The sequence below is a fragment of the Pelodiscus sinensis genome, chromosome 24 (genome assembly GCF_052426305.1).
Source record: "Pelodiscus sinensis isolate ZL-2025 chromosome 24, ASM5242630v1, whole genome shotgun sequence".
Lineage (NCBI taxonomy): Eukaryota > Metazoa > Chordata > Testudines > Trionychidae > Pelodiscus > Pelodiscus sinensis.
Genome location: NC_143075.1, coordinates 22367348 through 22390280, shown reverse-complemented (window position 1 = coordinate 22390280; position 22933 = coordinate 22367348). Strand labels below are relative to the sequence as shown.

General features: G+C 66.7%; 1 protein-coding gene across 4 annotated transcripts in view; it reads right to left on the bottom strand.

Annotated features, from left to right (window-relative positions):
• The window catches only part of RAP1GAP (RAP1 GTPase activating protein), a 74739-nt gene that overhangs the window by 35111 nt on the left and 16695 nt on the right, over positions 1-22933 (bottom strand). For all 4 annotated transcript variants that reach the window (XM_089773075.1, XM_089773078.1, XM_089773074.1 and 1 more), the window contains exon 2: positions 19381-19416. In XM_089773075.1, coding sequence (XP_089629201.1) covers positions 19381-19416 — 36 coding nt within the window. The remainder of the gene's footprint in view (positions 1-19380; positions 19417-22933) is intronic.

Here is a 22933-nt window from a genome sequence, read left to right as displayed (position 1 = left end):
GGGCAGACACCTGCAGGGGAGGGACCAGAGGAGAGGGGATGAGGAGGGGATGGTCAGAGTGGGGCTACTGGAGGAGTGGGCACAGGGAGGGGAGAAGGGCTGGCGGAGGGGGGCAGGTCCCAGGAGGGCTGAGGGCAGTGAGAAGGGCAGGGGTCAGGACAGCAGAGGAGAGTGAGGGGTTGGGGGGCAGCAGGCACCAGGGGAGCTGATAGAGCAGGGGGAGACAGGGCAGCGGAGGGGAAAGGTCGAGGTTTATAGGGGTATGTCTACACTACCCCGCTAGTTCGAACTAGCGGGGTAATGTATGCATACCGCACTTGCTAATGAAGCCCGGGATTTGAATTTCCCGGGCTTCATTAGCATAAGCGGGGAGCCGCCATTTTTAAATCCCCGCTGCTTCGAACCCCGTGCAGCGCGGCTACACGGGGCTCGAACTAGGTAGTTCGGACTAGGGTCCTATTCCGAACTACCGGTACTCCTCGTGAAACGAGGTGTACCGGTAGTTCGGAATAGGCACCCTAGTCCGAACTACCTAGTTCGAGCCCCGTGTAGCCGCGCTACACGGGGTTCGAAGCAGCGGGGATTTAAAAATGGCGGCTCCCCGCTTATGCTAATGAAGCCCGGGAAATTCAAATCCCGGGCTTCATTAGCAAGTGCGGTATGCATACATTACCCTCCTAGTTCGAACTAGGAGGGTAGTGTAGACATAACCTAGGATATTTATTAATAACTTGGGTGCCACAGTGGCACATCCAAACAAGCCACGTGAACTCAGTGCTGGTGCACAACACAAAATTCATTCCGCTCATGGGAGGAAACTCTTAGCGGGGACACTTCCCCCAGCCTTGCCCCCCCCGAGTTAATGTCACACACGTTGGGTTAATGCAATTGCAGGATAGTTGCATGAGGGGGGTTCAGTGGGGGTCAAACTGATCCCTATTGGTAGGAGGATGGCGGGAAAAGTTCTTAGAGGGGGTCACATGACACCTTTTACTTCTGGTCATGTGTCCATCTTGACCCCAAGAGTGTTACCTCCAGAAGCATGGCTCATGGGGGTCAGGGGCGTGGCTAGTGGGGTCAGGGGCGTGGCTAACAGGGGTCAGGGGGTGTGGCTAATGTGTCCCTAATTTTGGTTCAGAAAATATGGTCACCAGAGCCAGCAGGTAGAACAGAAGGTTTCCTGGTGCTCAGGGATCCATGTTCGCGCAGGGAGAAGAGCAGGCAGCCCCATTCATCTAGGGGAGAAGGGGTCCTGGCCCTTCCCCCCCCTTTACCTGCTCTAACGCCTTCTCTCCTCCTAGCCCAGACGAGACAACTCTTCCCACAGGCCCCGCCCCCCGCCTGGGGCAGCCCCGCCTGCCCTTTTTCGCCAGGAGTTATCATCACCTGTGTCTGGCCCTCTGGGCCCAATACACATCTGCCATGAGTCAGGCCCAGCCTCTCCCGCCTCATGCAGAGTGCTGCAGTGGCCAGGGGAAACTGAGGCACACGCACACACAGCCCAATACAGCAAAGCGTGAATGTAACGACACCCCCCCACGCCACAGCGCCCTTCTCCTCACAAGTGGGTCGTGCCCACGAACGCTCGTGCCTCAGCCACGTTTCGTTCGGCTCCGAGGTGCTGCGGGACCAGCCGTTGTTTTTAGGTTTTTTTCTCCTCAGTCGGGGGCCACGTCGCTGAGGGGTTTGGGTTGGTTTCTTGTGAGCCGCCCCCGACTGATTTGTCTGTGGGCCAGCGGCCCTGACCCAGGAAAGGCTCCCAGCCCTGAGCTAGGAGATGTCGGCCATGGGAGCAGCAGCCTCAGAGGGCAGACCCAGCCTGGCGAGGCATCCAGGAGACACCCGGCCCAGCAGGACACGAGGGCCCCCAGGAAAGAGCAGCAGCCTGGACCGGATGTTGCTCCAGTTCTGAGCACGCTGCCCAAGCAAGCCAGGGCCACCCAGCTTCCCCAGGGACAGAGACGGATGCCCCAGCGTCAGTGGGGCGGAGCAGGGGGTCACCCTCTGGGATCCAGCCCCGACTGGCCTGACCCTCAGCTCAGTCAGCTTCTCCAGCCTGGCCCTGGCGGGTCTCACACCTGCAAGGCACCAGCCCTGCTGCAGAGCCCTTTGGAAACCCCCGCCAGCTTCGTAGAACGCTCTCCCAGGCTGCAGGTGGGGAAACTGAGGCACTGATGCGGCCACAGGGGGAGTCCCAAGACTAGAACGCAGCTATTCTGAGCCCACAGAGCCGAGCCCCGCGCAGAGCCTGGAAGGTCCCAGAGCTGCAGCGGGGGCTGGTTTGTGTCCCTCGTCCCCACGACAATGCCACGGCTACCCGGTGTCCCTTCAGAGACTTGCCACAAGGGGTCAGAATGCGTTCGTATTAGGGATGTTAAAAAGCAGGTCATTGGGTAACCGCTGGACATCCCAGGAGCGGGGCTGGAGCCTGTGTGTAACCGGGAATGGCAGTAAGCCCAGGCTGAGCAGTTAATTGCTCACGTGGTTAGACGGTTCCATCCCCGGGTAATGTTAGTGCAGATTGGGCCCAATACGCATTTCACCTTCTTGCCTTTATATAGGAATTAGATCCAGGGCTCCTGACAGCTAATTGCTGAGTTATCTGCCCAAAACCAAGTTTCCGGTGCCTTAGCCCAAGAAAGAGCTATTGTGGGGGGAAGGGGCAGAATGGGTCGGTCCCCCCAGCTTCTGATCTGCTGCTTGGCTTGCACTGAGCATGCTCTGTAACACTGCTGAAGCCGCTGCCCTCAGTCTGGCCCCCATCGCAGCATGACCCCCCACGCCCCAAAGTCTGAAATGGCACCCGACAGGCCAACTTCCCACACACTCACCTCAGCCCCCCAAACAGCAACCCAGCAGGCACAGCCCCTAGCCCTTCCCCTCTCACCCAGCCTGGCACACAGATATTTTGGCCTTGGAAAGGGTTCAGAAAAGAGCAACTAAAATGATGAGGGGTTTGGAACAGGTCCCATATGAAGAGAGGCTAAAGCGACTGGGACTTCTCAGTTTAGAAAAGAGGAGACTGAGGGGGGATAGGATAGAGGTCTATAAAATCATGAGTGGTGTGGAGAGGGCGAATAAAGAAAAGTTATTTCTTAGTTCCCATAACAGAAGAACTAGAGGACACCAAATGAAGTTAATGGGTAGCAGGTTTGAAACTAAGAAAAGAAATGTGATTTGTCCTTTTCATATGTGTTCATTTTTTAAAATTGTATCCTTTGGTATATATGGTTGTGACTATTTTCTTCCACTATTTGATCTGAGGAAGTGGGTCTGGCCCACGAAAGCTCATCATCTAATAAACCATCTTGTTAGTCTTTAAAGTGCTACATAGTCCTGTGTTTTTGTTTTAATAAAAGAAAGTTCTTCTTCACACAGCGCGTAGTCAACCTGTGGAACTCCTTGCCAGAGGAGGCTGTGCAGGCTAGGACTATAACAGAGTTTAAAGAGAAGCTGGATAAATTCATGGAGGTTAGGTCCATAAAAGGCGATTAGCCAGGGGATAAAATGGTGTCCTTGGCCTCTGTTTGTCAGAGGCTGGAGAAGGATGGCAGGAGACAAATTGCTTGATCATTGTCTTCGGTCCACCCTCTCTGGGGCCACCGCTCAAGCCGTTCGGGGCAGGCGCTGGCACCAGCCTGAGACTCAGGACAGCCAGGCTCTGCCCCTAGGCTGCGGCCCCTGGGCTGCCCAGCCCGTGTCACGGAGCCGTCGGGGCCCATCTCCCCTGGCCGCAGGGCCCGGCATGTGGGGCGCTGGCTGCTGCCGGTAACGAAGCTGAGTAACTTGCCATTCCAGGCCAAGGGATTCTGGCCCTCACCTGTCACACTGTTGTTTGGCACTGAGAAGGGGACCAACGCGCAGGGGGACGCCCTGGGCCTGAGCACAGCCCGGCTCTGAGCCACGGGAGTGAGGCTCGGGGCATGAACCACAGAAACGAGCTGGGCCCTGCCCGGATTTCCAGCGTGGCCAGGTCATGACGGCTGGAAACGCTCCTCACCAGCGAGCGCCAGCAGCCTGCCTGTGCTGCTCTCCCGGGCTGGGGAGAGGAAGGTGCAGGACGCCCGGGCTCTGTACCTTGACCATGTGAAAGTCGCCAAGCACCGGAAAAGTCAGGCCAGGCTTCTCGTGCACCGCACAATGGCATCTACCACACGCTCCAGCTCCTGCCAGGCTTCTCATGTGCCCACGATGGCATCTACCACACGCTCCAGCTCCTGCCAGGCTTCTCGTACGTCGCACGATGGCACACAGATGCATCTACCACACGCTCCAGCTCCCGCCAGGCTTCTCGTGTGCCCACGATGGCATCTACCACACGCTCCAGCTCCCGCCAGGCTTCTCGTGTGCCCACGATGGCATCTACCACAGGCTCCAGCTCCCGCCAGGCTTCTCGTGTGCCCACGATGGCATCTACCACACGCTCCAGCTCCCGCCAGGCTTCTCGTGTGCCCACGATGGCATCTACCACAGGCTCCGGCTTCCGCCAGGCTTCTCATGCGCCGCACGATGGCATCTACCACAGGCTCCAGCTCCCGCCAGGCTTCTCGTGCGCCGCACGATGGCATCTACCACAGGCTCCAGCTCCCGCCAGGCTTCTCGTGTGCCCACGATGGCATCTACCACAGGCTCCAGCTCCCGCCAGGCTTCTCGTGCGCCGCACGATGGCATCTACCACAGGCTCCGGCTTCCGCCAGGCTTCTCATGCGCCGCACGATGGCATCTACCACAGGCTCCAGCTCCCGCCAGGCTTCTCGTGCGCCGCACGATGGCATCTACCACAGGCTCCAGCTCCCGCCAGGCTTCTCGTGCACCGCATGATGGCATCTACCACACACTCCGGCTCCCGCCAGGCTTCTCATGCGCTGCACGATGGCATCTACCACACGCTCCGGCTCCCGCCAGGCTTCTCGTGCGCCGCATGATGGCATCTACCACACACTCCAGCTCCCGCCAGGCTTCTCGTGCGCTGCACGATGGCATCTACCACACGCTCCGGCTCCCGCCAGGCTTCTCGTGTGCCGCACGATGGCATCTACCACACGCTCCAGCTCCCGCCAGGCTTCTCGTGCGCTGCACGATGGCATCTACCACACGCTCCGGCTCCCGCCAGGCTTCTCGTGCGCCGCACGATAGCATCTACTACAGGCTCCGGCTTCCGCCAGGCTTCTCATGCGCCGCACGATAGCATCTACTACAGGCTCCGGCTTCCGCCAGGCTTCTCATGCGCCGCACGATAGCATCTACTACAGGCTCCGGCTATGGTCAGGCTTCTTGTGCGCCGCACGATAGCATCTACCACAGGCTCCGGCTACGGCCAGGCTTCCCCAAGGACTTACGCTCTGCCAGCCTGAGGGAGCTGCTCTCTCTCCCTCCAGCCCGCCCCCTCCCCTCCCTTATGCAGCTTCCCCAGCAAAAGGGGTCACCTGCTGTGACGTAGTGGGGGTACCTGGCTGGTTTCTATGCTGCTGGCTCTGGGGTAACCCCCACTGGCTGCCGTGGGTACCACGACCCAGCACAACAGGATGAGTCACTATGCAAACCAGTGGCCAGACACCCCCCATGGAGAGGAACAAAGGAAGGTGGAATGCTGCCTTGGCTGGGGGGCAGGGCTGGAAGAGAGTTGGTTAGTTCCTGGCTGGAAAGCAGGGGAGAAGGAACTGGGGAGGGGGCTGGGACTCCCCCATCTCAAGGGGAGCACTGAGGCCTCTTAGCCCCAGTTCCTGTAACCAGATTACATCTGTGCTGTGCTGTATCCTGGAGGAGCAATAAACTCCCTCTATTCTACTGGCTGGTGGAGTCTGTTTGTGCCATTTCGGGGTGCAGGAGACGGGGGACCCCCAACGCGCCATCACACCTGCCCCCCCCGGCTCAGGGTACAGTGAGCCTGCTGTGGCAGTGCGTCGGGGACCCCCCTGATCCTGCACCCCTGTAGCAGCCAGAACAGACTCCGCTGGCCAGTAGAATTTGGAGGGTTTATTGCTTCTCTGGGATACCGCCCAGCACAGACGTGATGTGGTTACCGGAGTCAGGGCCAGGATGCCTCAGCCCCCTTGGGTTAGGGGTCCATGGCCCCCCCTAGACCCTGAGCACCCAGCTTAGTCTGTTCCCTTCATGTTTCCCAGCTAGAAATTGCCCAGCTCCCAGGCCCTGCCCTCAGCCAGGTGCCGTCTCTGCCTCCCCCCCTTTGTCTGTGCCCGGGGAAGAGCCTTGTTCTCTGCTCAGGCTGGGACTCGGTGTCTGGGCCAATCCACACGCGGGTGAGTCAGTAGGAATCTCACCTCACAGTGCAGGGGAACCCCGGGGTACGGAGCAGACAGCCCCCCACTACGTCACACCTGGGCCATTGTGAACGTGGTGGGCTGGGCAGCGAGGCACCCCTGGAATTCCCATCCCCATCTAGAGAGCAGTGCATTGTCCAGGGAAACTGAGGCACACACATGGGGTTACCACAGGACAACAGGAGTCATGTGCAAGAGAACACATGAACTGAGTGACCACGATCCCCACGCTGTCTCACCGACCCTCGGTTGGGGCGCTCTCCTCTACCCGCCCCAGCTGGCCCAGACCTGGCGCAGTAGCCAGCCGAGGCCTCACTGGGGGACAAGGCCCTTGACGAGCCTGCGCGGATTCTCGGCCCTTCCCAGCCGTAGCTCGCTGCTGGGTCGTGTGCAGTGCGAGCGCCACTGGCCCAGCGCCGTGCAGCGGTGCCCCTGCCTCGCCCCCGGCGGGCGCTGGCCCGGGCCTCGCACTAGGCTGCACTGAGCTCCCCCTTCCCGACGGCAGACAACTTGCCACTTTGTCTCGCAGTCTAGCCCTGGGCTCCAGAGGGTTCTGCTGTCTTTGTACAGCCCCTGGCGCATGGAGCCCGGCTCCTGACTGGGCGGCCGGGTGTCACCACAAGCCTAACAAATCGTGCTAGCCGCCCCCCCCCCCGGCACCTCCACCTCCTCCAGGTCACCGTCTGGGGGCCATATTCGGAGGGGGCTCTGCAAGCAATGAAATACGGCCTGGGAGAGCCCAGGCCAGGCCAGCCCCCCGGCTGAGGGCAGGGAAGGACACAGCGAGGGATTCTACCTGCCACGTGTCTTCCTCTTCCTGGCCTGGGACAGCCGGCCACGGAGCACAGCCGGCCACGGAGCACAGCCGGCCACGGAGCACAGCCGGCCACGGAGCACAGCCGGCCACGCAGCACAGCCGGCCACGCAGCACAGCCGGCCACGCAGCACAGCCGGCCACGCAGCACAGCCGGCCACGCAGCACAGCCGGCCACGCAGCACAGCCGGCCACGGAGCACAGCCGGCCACGGAGCACAGCCGGCCACGCAGCACAGCCGGCCACGGAGCACAGCCGGCCACGCAGCACAGCCGGCCACGGAGCACAGCCGGCCACGGAGCACAGCCGGCCACGGAGCACAGCCGGCCACGGAGCACAGCCGGCCACGGAGCACAGCCGGCCACGCAGCACAGCCGGCCACGCAGCACAGCCGGCCACGGAGCACAGCCAGCCACGGAGCACAGCCGGCCACGGAGCACAGCCGGCCACGGAGCACAGCCAGCCACGGAGCACAGCCGGCCACGGAGCACAGCCGGCCACGGAGCACAGCCGGCCACGGAGCACAGCCAGCCACGCAGCACAGCCGGCCACGGAGCACAGCCAGCCACGCAGCTTCCCCGGGGGGGACACCGGCCTCTCGCCTCCGGCTCCCAGCGTGGGGCTAGTCACGCCTGCAGGCCAGGTGTGGGACCAGGCTCAGCCCCTCCCTCCCCGGCGAGACTGCCCCGGGCCGGAGCCGGCAGTGACCCAGCGACTGGCTCGTTACTTCCACGGCCGGGTCTGAAACTGGCAAATTTCCTGTCAGTGCAGACTCGGGCCCCACCCTGGGCCGGCCCCGCCCCGCCCGCTGCAGGGCCCAGGGGCCGCACAGACTCGGGCCCTGCCGGGGCTGAGCAGGTGGCTGCTGCGCTGAGATCGGGGCTCGGCCGGAGGCTGCTCCAGGGGCTGGAGCCTGGCAGGGCGTGGGCAGCCATGCCCGTGCGACGGGGCTGGCAGGGGGTCACTGGCGCAAGGGGCAGGAAGACAGAGCGGGGGGCCAGCGTGGGCAGGGGCTGAGAGGGAGGCTAGCAAGGAGCCTTCCGCCGCCAGGCAGCCTGCCCCGCCGCCACCCCCGCCACCCCCCAGCCAACGCTTAGAAAGTTTGTTCACAGCCCGAGCCCCGTGAACCCGCCATCAGGGCATGGGACCAGGCAGCCCGCACCCGGCCCCCTCCCACACACAGCACCTGAGTCCCAGCTGGCACTGGCACATCAGCGCTCCCGCTCCCACCCCCAGGAAGGGAGGGTCACTTGTTTTACTGCCGGGATACACAGAGGGAAACTGAGGCACCAAGTGCCATAAAGCAGATCAGCCGCTGAGCGGGAACAGGCCTCTGGGCTCCTAGCTCCCTCCCTACGTGTTCTTGGGCAATCTCGGGGGCAACCCAGGACTCTACTGAGTCGGGGAAGGCAGCGCGGTCTACTGGCTAGCAGAGATGACCTCTGGTGGACTCCTATGTCCTCTCCAGCTGAACGACTGGGTAGGTGCATGCACACACCATGCATGCGCACAGACATGCATGCACACACAGACACGCAGACACACACGTGCGTGCACAGACACAGACACACACGCACACGCAGACACGCTCTCCATCTCCATTGCGGTCTTCTTCGGGGTCTCCGAGTCTGTTCGGTGCTTAGCACAGCAGAGCTCCCCCCTTGTGCCCAGGGCTCAGATGAGCTCACAGTTCGGCCCAGCGCAGAGGGGGAGCTGAGCGGGGCACAGGGGGAGCAGAGGCAGAGGCAGGCCGAGGGGGGGGCAGAGGGAGCTGAGCGGGGCACAGGGGGAGCAGAGGCAGAGGGAGGCTGAGTGGGGGGATAGCGGGAGCTGAGCGGGGCACAGGGGGAGCAGAGGCAGAGGGAGGCTGAGTGGGGGAATAGGGGGAGCTGAGCGGGGCACAGGGGGAGCAGAGGCAGGCCGAGGGGGGGGCAGAGGGAGCTGAGCGGGGCACAGGGGGAGCAGAGGCAGAGGGAGGCTGAGTGGGGGAATAGGGGGAGCTGAGTGGGGCACAGGGGGAGCAGAGGCAGAGGGAGGCCGAGCGGGGGCAGGGGGAGCTGAGCGGGGCACAGGGGGAGCATAGGGAGAGGGAGGCCGAGTGGGGGGGGAGCAGCGTGAGGGGGCCAGGGACAGAGGGGACTGTGCTGACAGCCATACCCGCTGCCTCCTCCCCACACGAGGGGCGCTGCGTGAGCACGAGGCGGGGCGGGCATGGCGGGGCCTTGGCGCTCGCTGCAGCCCGGTTTCCTGGAGCGACCGTTGCCCTGCGGCTCCCAGAACCAGGGGGACGCGGGCCCCAAGCCGCGGTGTCTGCAGGCTCTTGCTGCGTGAGCCCCCCGGGGAGCTGGGGCTGCGCGGCCACGGGAGCAGCTGGCGAGGGAGCCCGAGGCGAGGAGCCGGCCTGCCGATGCCCCGGGGAGCAGCGAGCGCCACAGGCCACAGCCCTCAGGGGCCTTCCCCCGGGGGTTCAGCTCCCGGCCCCCCCAGCTTGGGTCTGCACCTGCGGCTCCTCCAGGGAGCACCCGAGCAGCGGCTGGCAAAGCTCGGTCCTAGCAGGGCCTGGAGTGTCGGGGAAGGGCAGATCCAGGGACCGTCACATCCCACACCAGGGCGTGTGGGCACCTCACAGCTCAGGGCAGCAAGAACACGGCCCCTGGCACGGCTCTGCCCGCCCTGCCCTTGCCCCTGCCCCCGCCCCCCGCCCCCTGCCCTCGCCCTGGCCCCAGCTCTGCCTGCCTGGCCCCAGGCTCTGCCCACCGCATGTGGCCAGAAGGGCCAGCGGGGTTCTCTAGTCTGGCCTCATGCCCCTTGCAGGGCACAGAGCCGCCACCCCCCTCCCCTTGAGGCCTCAAGCTGCAGAGACTCAGCCGTTGATTTGAGCTGAAAGCTGCAGGTGCCCCCCGGCCCGTGCGCAGAGGCAAAGGAACCCGCCCAGGGTCTGCCAGTCTGACCCGGGGGATTAGCAGATCCCCCTGGGTGGGGCTGGGAAGGAGCATGGGGCAGGCCCCACACCCGGCCGCCTGGGAGAGAATTCACTGCAGTCCCCTGGGGCCCGTCTGCACCTGCTGGGATATTTGCTGCCAGCAGCACAGAGCGGCCACGTGCCCTCGCAGGCAGGCTCAGCAGCCCATCGCCCCTCCCCCCAAGTGCCGGCCTGGCCCCCACTGCTCCCCGATCCTTAGCTCCACCCAGGCCTGGCTGCCCTGCAGACCAGCGCCAGCCACGGTGCCGTAAGCCAGTAACGGGGCAGCCCCCTTCCACCCGCCGGGCCCACAGCCCCAGGGGAACAGCTGGAAGGCCCCGCCCCCCTAGGCCAGGGGGTCACTTGGAACCCAGATTCCCACAGCGTGAAGAGACTCCAGCCCCGCTCTGCCTCTGGCCCGCCCGCCCGCCCAGCCGGCTCAGCTCCCGCCCGCTCAACACGGCCGCTCTCCCCGGATACGGCGCTGGCCGGGGCCAGGAGCCAAGGGACGGCTCCCCCGTGGCCGGAAGATGATTGGAGCCCTGCAAATCCACAGGGCCCGCTCTGCAGCCACGGGGGCCCGCTCTACGGTCGGGTTTGTGGGTCTCCGTGGCTCATGCAGAGTCAGCTCCAACGTGCTGTATCCACACGGGGGCTCTGGAAGAGCCTTCCCCAGCGCCAGGCCCTCGGGGGCCTTAGGCCCATTGTCGGGGATGGCTGCGGGAGATCTCTGGGCCTGTGTCCACTGATACTGGGCTTCCTGCCCCAGCCTTCCCGGACACTCCCCGCCGGGCAATCGGGCGAATGCACCGGGGAGGATTATCCAATCAGAGCCCACAGACAGGCCCACGGGGTGGCCCAGCATCGCAGGGCACAGCTCACCTCCTGGCCCCATTCACCGGAACCGGGTCAGAATCCGAGACAGGCAGCTCCTCCCCCCTGCCACCACGTAGCGGGTGACTACCTGTCCTATCGCATTCCATGCCATGCCCCCTCATTAAGTGTCCTGCTTGGCTCCTCATTAAGAGGAGGAACGTGCGCAGCATTCCAGGAGCCCAGCGAAGGGGGAGCGGACTTGTCCATGAACCCCCCCTCCCTGCAGGGACTCGCTGGGGAGCCGAGTCGAATTTCATCAAGGTGAGTGCCCAGGAGAAATACCCGGGGCGTGCGCCCTAGTTCTGCACGAGGAGGCCGGGGACGTTCCCCCAGCGTGTCTATAAGCATCGAACTAGCAAGACTAGCCCATCCCGTCTCCCGTAGTGTGGCTGGAGAGCTCCTTGGAGGACTAGCGCCAGTATGTGCCCGCAGTTGTGTGTGTCGATTCTTCCACCTGGAGAGTTTTTCTCCCAAGAGTGTGTTGTGTATTGGACTCAGATGGGTGTTGAAAAACAACAAGCAAATAAGATTAATAATGAGCCTGATGAAAAATCCCTTCCCCAGTCAGCCCGCCTGGCCCGCTCTGTTCCCTGGTCACCTCCTGGCCCCATTCGCCAGTACTCAGCAGGGCCGGAATTGGGTGAGAATCTGAGACAGGCAGGTCCTCCAGGGAATTTCCAGCGTACAAACTAGCCCTAAACACTGAAAAGCCTGATCTACGAGCCTATGAACTGGCTGCTGGTTTCACCTCACTGCAGGACTATCTCTGGAATCTAAAGAGTGACGTTGGGAGGAAAACTTCCAGAACATGAAGCAAGTGCAATGGACACAGCGTGTCTGCCTGAGCTCGCAGGCAGCCTGACACCACTCGGCTACAACTGTCCCATTCATCTTAAATCTGTGTTGACTCTGAAACCTAAGGACCACGCCCCCAAAATCAAGATCGTTAACGAGCCCAGCGCTGCACGCCTTAGGAGAAACATTCACGTGGCATTATTGTCTCCTGATCCAAACCACCTTCCCCACCCTCCCTGGTGCCACAAACCCCAAACACCGGCTTCCTCCCCACATCTCAAGCCGCTTGGGGGACAGTTACGCATTAGCAGGCCAAGCTGGCGGCCAACCAAAGGGAACCCTTGGGGCAGAACTGGAATAAGCCACATTGACTATGAAGGCAGCGAACTCAGGGAACAATGTACTAACTATTCCCATTCCACGGCTCCCGTTCAAGTGAGTAGCACACCCCTTTTCAATTTCACTGACAAGTCCCAACTCCGCAGTCCTGTGCTTGGCACAAGCTGCTCCCCCACTGTCCTAACGGCTAAGAACCAGCCATTCCCCACAGGCCCTGGAGCTGCACGTTGCAAAGGCAATGCCCGGACAACGGGCGCCAGGGAACATCACCCACGGTGCCCGGGGAATGCCCACACATTCCCCACGCGCGCCGGTCACCGGACTCTGCAAGCGGCCTCTTTGCCCTCGCCAGCCTGGCTCGGAGACAGTGAAACTGACCCCACCCAGCCCCCCCAGTGCCAAGGGGCACGTGCGCCGCGGCTGTGCGTGCAGCTCTGCGGGGAGCTCCCGCACGGCCAGCCCAGGGCGCGCACGAGCAGCAAACTGCGACAGTGAGGCGTGAAACTGCCAGGAAATTAGCGCTCGCTGTGGATAATTAAGGGGAGGTGGCAGGTCTCACCCCCGGCTGCATCTTCTCCAGGAGCGGCAAAGGCACCGCAGAACGCTGGCCATGTCGCTGCAAACACCCCAGGCCCCGGCGCCACCCTGGCCAGGCCTGTGGACCCCTGGCAGGGGCCTGGCACCCGGGGCATTGCACAGGGCACAGGGGGAGCCAGCAGCAACGGGGCCCAGCACGAGCGGGAAGCCAGGCTGGACTGGCGAGAGGAGAACTGTGCTCCTGGCAGCGGCTGGGCAAGAGCCAGGCCTGGGCCCTGCCCCGCAGCTCCACAAACACCGGAGCCAGAGGAGAGCTCCCTGGGGAGACCACCCAGGGGCACGGGCGGGGAGTGGAGGGGCTAGCCCCACAGCCCTGCTCCAGCACGAGACCCCACCCTGTGGCTGACACCCCAAGCCAGCCCCTGAAGCCCAGGCTGGCCCCTGCCATGGTGTCTGGCCAGGCTTGGACTAGCCGGTCCGAGTATCCCCAGCTGTAGGGAGAGGGCTCAGGGCTAGGGCATGGGAGGGAGTGGGGTGTGAGAGGGGGCTCAGGGCAGGGGGTGGGGGGTTCCAGGTGGGAGGGGGGCTTGGGGCACAGGATCCGTCTCCCCGGATCTCCCCGTGTGGCAGGTGGCCCTGGGCACTGCTGCTGCCCCCGCCTGCAGGCACTGCCCCACAGCCCCCAGGGCTGCAGTTGCTGGCCAATGGGACCTGCGGAGCCAGCGCTCGGGGGGCGCGGGGCCCCCGGCCAGCCCTGCACCTAGAAGCCAGGAGCCAGCTAGAGAGCCTGCCCCTTGCCAACCAGCTGCCTGGCAAGCCTGCGATATGGAAACAAACGGGGTGGAGGGCGGGGCAGGACGAAGCGCTCGCTGTCAGGACACCCGGTGCCCTGGGGACCGGCCCAGCCTCACTCGCAGTCCCTGCCTCCCGGCACACACGGGGCAGGGGCACCCGGGGGCTGCAGGGCGGGTGCTTCGAGAAGTAGGTTTCTGGTGGAATTGTAAGGAAAGCCCTGGAGCCATTTCCCCAGCCCCATTTCCGCCCCGCCCAGCCGACAGCGCCCCAGCTCCACGCCCCTCGGCACAGCTGGGGCTGCCTCCGGCGGCCGGGAGTGTGGCGGCCCCCCGATCCTGCACCCCCACGATGAGACTCCGCCAGCCAGTCGCACAGGGAGGGTTTATTGCTGCTGCGAGGTGCAGCCCAGCCCGGGGTCTGTGCGGGCATCCAAGTGAGGGGCAGGCAGCCTCAGACCCGTGGGGCGGGGTCCACAGGCCCCCAAGCCCCCAGCTCAGTCTCCTCTCTTCATGTTTTCCCAGACGAGACTGACTCTTCCCCAAGCCCCCCCGCTTTGTTCCAGCTCCTTCCCCCTCCCGCCATGGTCTCTACAGCAGGGCCCTCAGGGCGCCCCCCCCGCTGGGCAGTGCTTACCGACAGAGGCCAGCAGGGGTCGCCCACACCCCAAGCACAGCGACCGGCCCGTGCCCCCCCTACATGGCAGGGAGCCCCACCGGGGCAGGGCGGGGGCCTCAGCAGCAGGAGCAGGGCGGGCTGGGAATTGTTAACCGTTATGTTTCACCGGTTCCCTGCTTACACGGGCGCAGGCCGGGTCAGGGTGAGCTTAGTGGTTAGGGCGAGTCAGTGCCAGGGCCCTCAGGCCAGTCCGCCAGCCGTGTGTCCCTGTGGGCTCACCGCTCTGCCAAGCCCACGGCCGCTGAACCGAGCCTCCCCCAGGAGGCAAAGGGGCCACCCGGAACCGAGACGCCGCTGCCCCTCCCAGAGCCGGATTTCCAACAAGGGGCCCTGGGTTTGCAAGGGGGAAGCCCCCCAGGGGCTGTGACTTGGATGCGCACTTCTATCAACTGGACAGCGGCAGGAAGACTGGCCGCCCCGGCGCTAGCGCTGCCGCCTACAGGTAGGACACCCGACACCAGGCGCTCCGGACACCCGGCCCAGCCTTGTCCTTCCATGACTTCTCCTGCCTAAACATGGCAACAGCCAACTGGAATCCAAGTGAAACTGACTGGCCCAGCTGCCTCCAAAACAGAAACAGGGATCATCAACATACTCAGGCTGACCCGGTGGGGAGAGCGTTAGGTTGGGAGACTCCACTTCAGGCCCTTGGTCTGCCACAGCCTTCCCCTGTGCCCTTGGTCACATCACCTACTGCCTCAGCCCCACAACGGGGCACCCAGCTCTGCCCTGCTGCACGGGCCTGGGAGGATAAATCCATGAGTGACTGCGACATGCTCCAGTCTTGGCTCTCCGGTGCAGGCTCCCAGGGGCGGAGCTGTTTGGCTGTACAGCCCCCAGGGAGAAGCCCAAGGCTGCGGGGCCTGCCAGCATTCGGCCCCTGACTCCAGGGGGGGCTCCCCTCCCAAACTGTACAGCAGGAGCAGCCGCCCAGGGCCCGGGAGAGGAAGAATCAAGGTCCCAAATGGGGAGCGCGCAGCTTAGTGGCCAGGCCTGGGCACATCCCCAGCCGGCTGCAGCTTTCCCAGCTAGCCCAGGGCTGGGGGCAGGCGCGGCCTCACACAGCCCCATCGGCTAACGCGCCCTCGCCCCAGAGCCCTGCTCCCAAAACGCCAAGCGGGAGCCACGCAGGCCCTGCCGGGCCCGGCCCAATGGCGGCTTTGAACTCCCGGCTGGCTTGGGGCTCATTGCGGGGAGTTAGCCGGGGGGACTGAGTCTACAAAGCCAGCAGGGCACCTCCGGCTGAGGAGAGGCACCCTCGGGCGCGCGGTACTGAAATCCAATCCAGGCCGGTGTCACCATGCCCAAAGCGGCCTGCTGCCGGGAGACGCCAAGGCCAGGTCTCCCAGCAAACTGGGTGGGAGAGAACAAGCCGGCTGCCCGGCCGCGCCAGCTGACTCTGGCTCCGGAGCCGGTGTCCTGAGGCGAGAGGTCCCGCCCCTGCCAGCGGCACAGCCTGGGCCCCAGCCAGGCCGCTGGCTCAACGCTGCGCTTTGCTGGGCTCCCGTCATTTAAGCGGCGGTGGGGAGGGGGCTGCGTCAGGCCAGCCGGCCCCTCGCCTTGGGAAGGGGACACCCCAGGCTCCTGGCCACAAGTCTCCTTCTGGCCTCGCTCACGGGGCCTTTACAAACAGGTGATGCTCTTGGAACCCCCCAGACATGGGCGCACACAGAGCCCCCCCCCCCAGACATGGGCGCACACAGAGCCCCCGCCCCCCCAGACATGGGCGCACACAGAGCCACGCCCCCCCAGACATGGGCGCACACAGAGCCACGCCCCCCCAGACATGGGCGCACACAGAGCCCCCCGCCCCAGACATGGACACAGAGCCCCTGTGACGTAGTGGGGGTACCTGGCTGGTTTCTATGCTGCTGGCTCTGGGGTAACCCCCACTGGCTGCCGTGGGTACCACGACCCAGCAAAACAGGATGAGTCACTATGCAAACCAGTGGCCAGACACCCCCCATGGAGAGGAACAAAGGAAGGTGGAATGCTGCCCTGGCTGGGGGGCAGGGCTGGAAGTTGGTTAGTGGGTTGCTGGCTGTCTGAGAGCATGGAGGAGAGCCTAAGGGAAGGGGCTGGAGTTTAGGGGCCCAGTCTCCCCCATCTCAAGGGGGCCTGAGGCATCCTAGCCCAGATCTGTGACCAGACTACATCTGTGCTGTGCTGTATCCTGGAGAGGCAATAAACTTCCTCTATTCCACTGGCTGGTGGAGTCTGTTTGTGCCATTTCGGGGAGCAGGAGACGGGGGACCCCCAACGCGCCATCACAGCCCCCGCCTCCCCAGACATGGGCGCACACAGAGCCACGCCCCCCAGACATGGGCGCACACAGAGCCACGCCCCCCCAGACATGGGCGCACACAGAGCCCCCCCCCCAGACATGGGCGCACACAGAGCCCCCGCCCCCCCAGACATGGGCGCACACAGAGCCCCCACCCCCCCAGACATGGGCGCACACAGAGCCCCCCCCCCAGACATGGGCGCACACAGAGCCTGCCCCGTCCTCGCCTCGCGCTAATTTCTCTGCCCTGTGCTGGGTTAGCATCAGGCAGCCTCAGCCCGGGCCGAGGGCCCCGCCGGGCCTAGCACCACCCGCACTTCTGGGAGCTGCCGCCCATGCTCTTGGCCCAGGGCTCCTGCTGGGGGCGAGCTTCCCTCTTGCCCTGGGTCGCCCGGCTCCTCCCGGGGCACGCACCACTCCTCCCACGCCAGGGCAGACGTGGCACCAGCTCCCCCCCCCCCCCCGCCAGGCTGTCTGGGGCTCAGACACGGTCCCCTGCCCGTGGCGGGTGGGGGCGGGGGGTGGCCACGCCTGCGGGAGGACTGTTGCCAGTTGCTATGGCTACGCAGCGGGGTGACGTGGGGATCCGGGGGAGAAGCTGCCGGAGGCCCCTCGGGGCTCCACTCTCCAAGCTGCAGCAGGGGCTCGGCTGATGCCTATTAGCGCAATGGCCCTGAGGCAGCCAGCCCCCCGTGGAGCACGGAGCCAGCCCTGCCAGGCCAGTGACGACCAACACGGACCAACGTGCCCCCGGCCAGCCCCAGCCTAGGCAGAGGCACCGGCCAGCCTCCGCCCACGGGCCTGGCACGGGCTGGAGCGAGGGCCGGTGGCTGCGCTGTCCCTCGGGCTGGCGCTCTCCCCTGGGGACGGACCTGCCGGGGGGGGGGCAGAGGCTGGATTTCCTGCCTCCCCCCCAATCAACATCCCCGCCCGGGGCTCAGGGCGGACAGGCAGCCAGCGCAGGTCACCAAGCGCCCGGCCCCAAGCCGAGTTCTGCCCCCCAGCACATGCCCTAGGGACCCGCCCGGCCCCAGTGCAGCCCACGCCCCCCCGGCCCACCGGCCCTGCAGTGTCCCTCCCCCAGGGACAACGCCTGTCAGCCCAGCACCAGCCCTGCACCCAGAGTGTCGTGGGGCCCATGGGCAGCTACTTTGACCCGAGCTGCAGGAGCCCCGTAGGGATGTGCCCCTGGCCCTACAGAACTGGTCCCAGAAACCCCCGTCCTGCCCTCCCTTCCCAGCGTCCCTGGGCACAGCAGAGCTGTGGGGCCCAGGGCTGGCAGAGGTCGGGGGCGGGGAGCGTGGGGGGTCGGCAGAGCTGTGGGGCCCAGGGCTGGCAGAGGTTGGGGGCAAGGAGCATGGGGGGTCGGCAGGGCTGTGGGGCCCAGGGCTGGCAGAGGTCGGGGAGCGTGGGGGGGTGGCAGAGCTGTGGGGCCCAGGGCTGGCAGAGGTCGGGGAGCATGGGGGGCGGCAGAGCTGTGGGGCCCAGGGCTGGCAGAGGTCGGGGGCGGGGAGCGTGGGGGGGCGGCAGGGCTGTGGGGCCCAGGGCTGGCAGAGGTCGGGGGCGGGGAGCGTGGGGGGGCGGCAGGGCTGTGGGGCCCAGGGCTGGCAGAGGTCGGGGGCGGGGAGCGTGGGGGGGAGGCAGGGCTGTGGGGCCCAGGGCTGGCAGAGGTCGGGGGCGGGGAGCGTGGGGGGGCGGCAGGGCTGTGGGGCCCAAGGCTGGCAGAGGTCGGGGGCGGGGAGCGTGGGGGGGCGGCAGGGCTGTGGGGCCCAGGGCTGGCAGAGGTCGGGGGCGGGGAGCGTGGGGGGGCGGCAGGGCTGTGGGGCCCAGGGCTGGCAGAGGTCGGGGGCGGGGAGCGTGGGGGGGGTGGCAGAGCTGTGGGGCCCAGGGCTGGCAGAGGTCGGGGGCGGGGAGCGTGGGGGGGCGGCAGGGCTGTGGGGCCCAGGGCTGGCAGAGGTCGGGGGCGGGGAGCGTGGGGGGGAGGCAGGGCTGTGGGGCCCAGGGCTGGCAGAGGTCGGGGAGCATGGGGGGGTGGCAGAGCTGTGGGGCCCAGGGCTGGCAGAGGTCGGGGCGGGGGGGCCCAGGGCTGACAGAGGTCGGGGGCGGGGGGGGGAAGGTAGGGCTGTGGGGCCCAGGGCTGACAGAGGTCGGGGGCGGGGGGGGAGGCAGGGCTGTGGGGCCCAGGGCTGACAGAGGTCGGGGGCGGGGGGGGAGGCAGGGCTGTGGGGCCCAGGGCTGACAGAGGTCGGGGGTGGGGAGCGTGGGGGGGGGGGTAGGGCTGTGGGGCCCAGGGCTGACAGAGGTCGGGGGTGGGGAGAGTGGGGGGGGGTAGGGCTGTGGGGCCCAGGGCTGACAGAGGTCGGGGGCGGGGGGGGAGGCAGGGCTGTGGGGCCCAGGGCTGACAGAGGTCGGGGGTGGGGAGCGTGGGGGGGGGTAGGGCTGTGGGGCCCAGGGCTGACAGAGGTCGGGGGTGGGGAGAGTGGGGGGGGGTAGGGCTGTGGGGCCCAGGGCTGGCAGAGGTCGGGGGCGGGGGGGGGAGGCAGGGCTGTGGGGCCCAGGGCTGACAGAGGTCGGGGGCGGGGGGGGAGGCAGGGCTGTGGGGCCCAGGGCTGACAGAGGTCGGGGGCAGGGAGCGTGGGGGGGGGGGTAGGGCTGTGGGGCCCAGGGCTGGCAGAGGTCGGGGGCGGGGAGCGTGGGGCACAGCAAAGCTGCAGCCGCAGCCAAAGCCGGGGCCAGGTACGTGCCGGGGCCAGGCCCAGTTCCCATTAGCCAGTGCCAGAGCCGTGGCGCCTGGAACCCTTCAGCCATTCCCGACCCCAAGGCTCCCGTCCTGCCCTGCGCAGTCAGGTCTGAAGCCCCCCCCGCCCGGCTCCGAGCCCACCCCTGTGGCCCCTGGCTGGGCCGGACCGGGCCCCCTGCCCTTCCAGGTGTGGACCCACAACACTCACAGCCCCCCCCCCCCCCGGAGCCCGAGCTCCTCGTCCCCAGCCGCAGCGACGCCCTGGGCCAGTCGCCTACTCACCCGAGGCTCCTGTGAGAGAGGAAAGTCTTGTCCACCCTGGAAAGCAAGACGGGAGGCCAGTCAGACGGGGGCCGCGAGCACAGGACGAGGATCCCCCCCAAGCACCTCCCGGCAGAGCGGGGCCAGGAGTGATGCAGGCAGAGGCCTGGGCGGGAACAGGGGGGGGGACGCAGGCCTGGGGCTCTTGTGGGGGTGGGCAGGCAGAACAGGCCAGCCCTGGGGCCGACTGGAGCAAGGGGGGTAGAGAGGTACCCGTCCCTTTGCACCAGGATGGGCCAGAGGCGCTGCCGTGGGGCGCAGCAGCTCTGGTTCCAGCCTCACACCTCCCCGGGAGCTTGAGGCCCGCCCCACGGCACGCCGAGGGATGCAGGGAAGATCTAACCCCGGGGGCAGACGGGGAGGGGCGAGGCGGGGCAGGAGTAGGGCAGAGCGGGGGGCAGGGGATCATCCCTAGCCCCACACTCCCGTAGTCAGGGCCCTTCTGGTACAGCCCACCAGTGTAGCCTGTAAGCTGAGTGCCTGGGCAGCCACCTGGGGCGATTCAGGTGTTGCCCAGCTGATTAGCAGGGCCCCACGGCCGGCAGTCTGTGTTTCTATGGTGGTGCACATCTGCCCACACCGCAGTGCACAGAACACAGTTTATTCCTCACATGGATGCCCGGGGGTGGGGCTGTCCTCCGGAGCCCGCCAGGCTCATACGCAGCATGCAACTGCCTCGGGCACCCCAGATGTCCCGGTGCCCCCGCAGCTGGGGAGTTTGCACATTGGTAGGGACGGCTTGGCCAGCTGACGCGCAGCCTTGGGCGGCCATAAACCTGAACAGCACCCCCCTCCCATCCCCGTGCGGCCCCAGAGCTCCCTCCAGCCGGCGCAGCCCGTGGGCAGGGCCCCCCGGGGGGCAGGGGCGTGGGAGGGGAGCGCTGGCGGAGGCATCGTGCCGCTGAGCTCAGCGATTGCTAGGCGACAGGCCCCGCCCCGTGGCTGCGCGAAGGAGCCTTCCCGCGGGGATTGCAAGGCAGGGTGCCCCGGGAGAGGCAGGTTCGTGCTAACGCCCCTGAGCCCCCGCGGCGGCGCGGACGGGGTATCCCGGCAACTAACGCACTGGGAGCCGGAGCCATAAGCATCCCGGCTCGGCCCAGCCTCACCCCCCTCCCGGCCCTTCCTCGGACGGCAGGGGCAGCTGGATGCAGGCTCCCAGGGCAAAAGGGCTAATCGGGCCTGGGCCATGCAGCCAAGTACCTGGAGCAGGTGCCCAAGGTGATCTGGCCTCTGGGCCCAGGGCCCCACTGCAGGGACCCTGCCCCCCAGCCTGGCGCCGCAGACGGGACACGGCCACCCAGAGAGCAGTGACACACGAATGTGGGTCTGGGGCGGATGCTGGGATCCTGCCCCCCAGCCTGGCACCACAGACAGGGCACGGCCACCCAGGGAGCAGTGACACACGAATGTGGGTCTGGGGGGGGTGCTGGGATCCTGCCCCCCAGCCTGGCACCACAGACAGGGCACGGCCACCCAGGGAGCAGTGACACACGAATGTGGGTCTGGGGGGGGTGCTGGGATCCTGCCCCCCAGCCTGGCACCACAGACAGGGCACGGCCACCCAGGGAGCAGTGACACATGAATGTGGGTCTGGGGGGGGGGTGCTGGGATCCTGCCCCCCAGCCTGGCACCACAGACAGGACACGGCCACCCAGGGAGCAGTGACACACGAATGCGGGTCTGGGGGGATGCTGGGACCCTGCCCCCCGGCCTGGCACCACAGTGCAGGGAGGATGCTGATCAATCGGAGGGACAGCGCCAAGCCAGGGAGCGACGGAAGGGTTAGAAACCCACCTCCCGGTGCCTGGCCACGGAGCTCCAGCCGCTCCCAGCCCAGCGCCGGGGGGGGGGGGGGGATGGCCCTCGCCCCTGGCTGTCAGCCCCGCCATGGGGAACACACCTCACCGGGGCTCCGGCCTGGCAGCGCCAGCTCCGACCACCCTGGGCTGGGAGTGAGGCCAGCGCCCGGCCTGGACCATTGGCCCAGTTCACCGGGCCCTGGGGGACCCTCCGTCCCTGGCCAGCCCCAAAGCGCTGCCCTGGGCATTCCTGGGGCAGGTCTCCGGCCCAGGCGCCCCTGGACATCGCTGTAGCCAAGGGGCCTGGTAGGACAGTGACACCGGCACCCGCTCTCCAGCATCTCTCCAGGGACAAGGCCTGGGGGAGCTCTGCCCAGGCCCACCCCCACGGGCACGGGGGCAGAGCCATTCCCGGAGCAGAAACACGCCCAGGAGCCGGGATCTCCAGCCACCTTTGGGCAGCAGGGGACAGGGCCTGCCGGTGCCTGCCCAGGGCGCTGCCCGCTCAGCCCACCCGGCTCGCCCAGGCACGCGGGGACCACACGGAGCCCACCCTGCCAAGGCCGGTCTGGGCCCCAAGCAACTCGCATCTCAGCTGTGGGCGCGCACGCTCCCCTGAGCCCCGCCCTGGGCGCCCCCAGCTCTGCCAGGCCCCACATCCCCTCAGAGCCCCGCCCTGGGCGCCCCCAGCTCTGCCAGGCCCCACATCCCCTCAGAGCCCCGCCCTGGGCGCCCCCAGCTCTGCCAGGCCCCCCATCCCCCACAAACAGCCTGTGAGCCCCGCCCTGGGCACCCCCAGCTGTGCCAGGCCCCACATCCCCTCAGAGCCCCGCCCTGGGCGCCCCCAGCTCTGCCAGGCCCCACATCCCCTCAGAGCCCCGCCCTGGGCACCCCCAGCTCTGCCAGGCCCCTCATTCCCCCCCACAGCCTGTGGGCTCCCCCAGCTCGGCCTGGCCCCCCATCTCCCGAGAGCCCCGCCCTGGGCACCCCCAGCTCTGCCAGGCCCCCCATCCCCCACACACAGCCTGTGAGCCCCGCCTGTGAGCCCCGCCCTGGGCACCCCCAGCTGTGCCAGGCCCCTCATTCCCCCCCACAGCCTGTGGGCTCCCCCAGCTCTGCCAGGCCCCCCATCCTCCGAGAGCCCCGCCCTGGGCACCCCCAGCTCTGCCAGGCCCCCCATTCCCCGAGAGCCCCGCCCTGGGCACCCCCAGCTCTGATGCTGTGATGGGTTTGGCAAGAGAAACGAGGGTGCTGGGCTGTTTCTCAGCGAGCCCCCCCTTGGCTTGGCCAGATTCAGTGGCCGGGCCGGGCGGAGGGACCCTCCCCGGCCAGCCCTGTGCACCCCCACGGCCAGCTCAGGGGCTCTGGGACCCACCAGCTGCTGAGCAGCCAGCGCCTGGGGCACTAACACATGCAGGGGCCACCCAAGGACCCCGCACCCCAGCCCCCACGGCCGGTCTGAGCCAGGAACAGCCCGGCCCAGCAGAGCAGGGGCAGGAGGCAGAGCAGGGACTGGGGGGGGGGGGGCAGACCTGGGAGGGGGCCAGACCTCCGGGAGCCAAGCAGCAGGAAACAGGCTGCAGGTCAGGACTCTGCAGTGGTGGCTGTGCGGGGAGAGAGCAGAGCGGGGGGGGGGGGGGGGAGGGGGGGGGGAGAGGGGAGTGTGGGGCAGGACGTAGGGGCACCAGCAGAGCTGTGTGTGGGGAGCACAGGGC